The sequence below is a fragment of the Hipposideros armiger genome, unplaced genomic scaffold, assembly GCF_001890085.2.
Source record: "Hipposideros armiger isolate ML-2016 unplaced genomic scaffold, ASM189008v1 scaffold_191, whole genome shotgun sequence".
Lineage (NCBI taxonomy): Eukaryota > Metazoa > Chordata > Mammalia > Chiroptera > Hipposideridae > Hipposideros > Hipposideros armiger.
In genome coordinates this window covers 1,084,274-1,089,162 of record NW_017731541.1, presented here as the reverse complement: position 1 = coordinate 1,089,162, position 4,889 = coordinate 1,084,274, and the positions used below count along the sequence as shown (strand labels likewise).

Below are 4,889 nucleotides of genomic sequence, written 5' to 3'. Positions count from 1 at the left end.
CTACTCACCTGATCTGGCCCCCAATGACTTCTTTCTTTACCTGAAGATAAAGGAAATATTGAAAGGAAGACATTTTGATGACATTCAGGACATCACGGGTAATGTGACAACAGCTCTGATGGCCATTCCAGATAAAGAGTTCCAAAATTGCTTTGATGGGTGGACTAGGTGCTGGTGTCAGTGCATAGCTTCCCAAGGGGAGTACTTCAAAGGTGACTGTAGCAATATTCAGCAATGAGGCATGTAGCACTTTTTCTAGGATGAGTTCGCGAACTTAATTGTCTGATGTTGTATACTAGCATACTTGGTGGTTTCCCACAAGTCTGTGAGTACTGTTCGTTTATCTTTATTCTTTTTTTTTTCTGTTTGTTAGATTGCATATTGCCAAATTGTTCTGTCTTCAAGTTAGCTGATTCTTTCTCCTGCCTGCTCTTATCTGGTGTTGCTTCTTTATAGTGAATTTTCCAATCCAGTTGTAGTTTTAAATCCAGAATTTTGGTGGGGGTTATATTTTATAATTTCTATCTTCTTATTGATAGTCTGTACTTGGAGAGACATCATTTTCACTTTTCTAGGACAAGAACACTTTACATATTCTGTCAGAGAAAATTTATAAAAGCAATCTGCACAATTCATATTATGTGGTTATTATAGCTTTAGATGCCTAACTTAATAACACTAAATGCTAAAGAATAACTTGGATACTGACACTGGAAAAGGACAAAGGATAGTAGAAGGCAATTATACACCATATGTTATGCATGTAATATAGGTGCTAGTATCCTAGGAAAAGGAGTTGCAAATTGAATCCCACGGTGTTAAAGAGAGTGATCAATTAGGATTTTCAGAAAAGCAACCTAGTAATAGCAAACATTCCATTACAATATGCAAGAAGAAAAAAACAAGTGATCACCTCGATTAATGTAGAAAAAAACATATGTTAAAATTCAGCAGCAATTTTTGATAAAAACAAATGACTAAGTATAGAGGGACTTAATCTTAACCTAAGGAAGGATATCTGTCTAAAAGCTGCATTCAGTAAACTTCATGCTGTATGGTGAAGTGATACAGATTACCTCCTTAACGTTAAGAAGAATTTTGATCCTCAAAACAATTTTTATTTTACTAGATCACAAACATCTTTATATGGTGAAGCAGTGAAGAGTTGGGATCCAGTTACTGAGGAGTTGTTGGAATCTTTTCTAAAAGCTTATTTTTGAGTAAATTCAAAACAGTTGAGTCTCCATTGTGTTCCTTTTGTACCTCCTAAAGAATATGATTTTTGCTTGCTTAATGATGAGGATTCTTTACATTTTAAAGCAAAGTGGGAAAACGATTAATAATTAAAATCAAAGTACATATTTGTTGACTTTTTAATCACATAATTTTTTAATTCCATACATTGTGTTACATCATTGTGAATAATATACTATTCCTTTAAACAAATTTATCTTGGTTCCTTTCAGGTGTCTTTACAGATAGGTAAAGTACACGTATAGAATTATCTTGATACTTTTTTTTTTTTTTTTAATTTTTTTTTTCCTGCTACGGCTGCTCAGCTCGGGCTGGACTCGAACCGCTGTTGCTCAGAGCTCAAACTCTTGAGNGGCGCGGCCGCCATGGCTCCCTGCCCGTCTCCGCCCTGTTCCCACGGGGCGTGTGAGACGCGGACGGACAAGCGCGGGCGAGGGACGAACGGAGTTGTGACCGTTTGATTAGAGGTGGTGGCGGCGGCGTGTCTGTGTTTAGATATTAGGCTTTAAGAAATAATAATAAAGCGTCTTCGAGAACCGTGTACTAGCGAGCCCCGAGCGAGGTGCCGGACATGGTCCGAGCAGGGGAGCCGGGAAGCCGCGCCCCGGGACCGCGGCTGCGGCCGGGGCGGGGAGGCGGGACGGGGGCGCTGCCCGCGGGGGGCCGCTGCGGGGAAGGACGCGCCCGGCCCGGGCCTCGCACGAAACGGGCGATGCGATGTGCGTGCTGCCCTCGGATCCGGGGACGAGGCCAGACCCGCGGGGTCTGAGGCGCAGGATGAGCGCGGCCCGCCCCGTCCGCCGGGACGGGCCCGTTGAGCAGGTGACCAAGCCGAAAGCCTGGGGTCTCGGGTGACTTTCCTGACCCCACACAGCGGCCGCTGGGATTTACACCCAGGCCTCCTGGCGTTGAGTGCTTGCTGCGCTGTAGCCCCTGTTAGAGGTAATTGGGGTGCACGCCGTATTGCTTTTTGGGGCACTCCTCCCCCTGGCTCTGCGCACACCAGGATGCGCATCCCGTGCTCGTTCGCTGTCGGATGTGTGGTATCGGCGCTCGGTTACTGTTCACCGTGTGCAAGATGCAGTGCTCGGCACCGACCCCCGACGCGCTGATATAAACCCTGATCCCACCAGCAGCGGCGCTTGTCATCCACCAAGGAGAACGACACGTGCACATAAGGAACTGGGTCACCCGAGGTGCTGACGAGGCGTCGGGCTGTCGGAGAAGTCATGACGCCTTTTTCCTCTGGTTCTCGTTGCAAAAGGCGTCATGACTTTCCGACGGCCCAGTGTTCTAGAAGCAAGAAATGAGAAGGACAAGCGGAGGGTTTGAAGGAGGAGGGACTTGGGCTCTGGGTCCTGAAAGGGGGCGCGTTTCGACTTTTACAAATGAAGACAGTATTCTAAGTGGATGCAAAAAAAACCCGGAGGCAAGATGTAATCGCAGAAGCACTGGCTAGATTAATTTCATTGGCGTGCACAAGGGGAGTAGAGTTAAAACAGGGATGCCAGCTGCCGCGGGAGATGGGCTTATGGCTCCCCCCTTAAACCAAGATCAAGATTCTGTGGTACCATTATGTACTATTGAACATCTTGAATTTGCTCAGGAAGCAGATTGTTGCTCATTTCTTTTCTTTTTATCTTTGCTAGCTGGATATTTGATTCGATTACCAAGAGGTTTTCGCTTGACCCAAGATTCGCTGAAAATTGTGGGTTCATCAAATAATCCAGGTATTAATAAATAGATTTTCAGTAATTTTAAGAAAGTAATTAGCATTTGTTTAAATTTTATCAATCTTGTTCAAAAGGCTAATGTCCCCCAGTTATCCTAGTCTCCTAAGGCCCCTTTCCCTCCATGACAATGGATTAAAGTTGTTTCCATATAGTTAGATTTATCCAAATCTGGTTCTGTAACTGCCTAAGTATGCAAGAATAGTTATTTCTAAAAGTTATATAATTAAAGTTGCCTGTAGTGTTTGTTATTCTATAATAATTACCATATTATCAAATGATGCAGTTTGAATATGCTAAAATTTTTTCACATGAGAGCTATGTATCATAAAAATTTTGAATTTGTAAGATTTTGCAGTACTCACATGAGGCATAGCAAGTACACATTTCTTTGTATACTTTTTTTTTCACGCAAATTCACATGACTTAAAATTCCTCCTTTAAAGTATACACCCAATAGTTTTTATATTAACAAATTTGGGCGACCATCAACACTGTATAATTTCATGAGATTTCATCACTCCACAAAGAAATACCATACCCATTAAGCAATCACTCCCCAGCCCCTGGGGACCACTCATCTACTTTCTACCTCTAAAAGTTTGCCTATTCTGGACTTTTCATATAAGTGGGATTATACACTATATGGCATTTTGTGTCTGGCTTCTTTCACTTAGTATAATGGTTTCGAGGTCCATTCATATTATAGAATGTATCAGCACTTCATTTCTTTTTATGACTGGGTAATATACCATCGCATGGATATGCCACATTTTGTGTATTTATCAATTGGTGGCTATTTAGGTAGTTTCTACTTATTGGCTATCATGAATAATGCTGCTGTGAACATTCCTGGACAAGTTTCTCTGTGAACATATGTTTTTAATTCTCTTACACACACACACGCACACACATCTAGAATTAAACTTGCTAGGACATATGTTTATATATTTGTTTTGAGGAACTGACAAACTATTTTTCAAAGAGCCTCCACTATTTTACCTTCACACCAGCAATGTATGAATATTCAACTTTCTCAATATCCTTGCTAATATTTGTTATTGTCTATTTTTTACTATAGTCATCCTAGTGTGTGAAGTGGTTTCTCACTGTGGTTTTGATTTGCATTTCCCTAGTGACTAATGATGTTGAACCTCTTCTCATGTTTATTGGCCATTTGGATACCTTCTTTGCAGGAATGCTGATTCAAGTCCTTCACACTTTAAAAACAAATAGATTAGCATTTTTATTATTGAGTAGGAAGAGTTGTATTTTTTTAATACATTTTGGATACTAGACTCATCAGATATTTGACTTGTAAATATTTTCGCCTATTCTGTGGATTATGTTTTCGTTTAAGTAGTGTCCTTTAAAGCATACATTGTAAACTTGGATAAAGTTTAATTTATATTTTTAATTTGGTACTGGTGATTTAGGTGTCATATCTTAGAAATGATTGCGTAATCAGTAGTCAACTAATTTTAATCCTATGTTTTAATAAATTGATGAAAAACATGAATCTACTCATCCAAGATTCTTAATGATTTCAAGCTAGGATAAATTCAAAGAGATGCACACCTAGACACATCATAATTAACTGTCAAAATCCAAAAACAAAGGCAGAGTCTTGAAAGCAAGAGTATACACACACATATACACACAAGGTCAGACAATTAAGTTTGCAAATTTGTTTAACAATATTGCTAACCAGTTTTGATATCAGAGGGATTATTCATTTTGAATTTGTACCAACTGGACAAACAGTTAACCAAGTTTACTGTTTAGAAGTGCTGAAAAGGCTGTGTGAAAAAGTTAGACGACCTGAACTTTTCACCAACAATTCATGGCTCTTGCATCACGACAATGCACCAGCTCACACGGCACTGCCTGTGAGGGAGTTTTTAG

General features: G+C 40.5%; 1 protein-coding gene across 1 annotated transcript in view; it reads left to right on the top strand.

The window, feature by feature from the left end:
• Positions 1–4,889, top strand: part of ZPBP (zona pellucida binding protein) — a 314,051-nt gene that overhangs the window by 259,708 nt on the left and 49,454 nt on the right. The window contains exon 3 of the mRNA XM_019652971.1: positions 2,904–2,984. Within this exon, the coding sequence (XP_019508516.1) occupies positions 2,904–2,984 (81 nt within the window). The remainder of the gene's footprint in view (positions 1–2,903; positions 2,985–4,889) is intronic.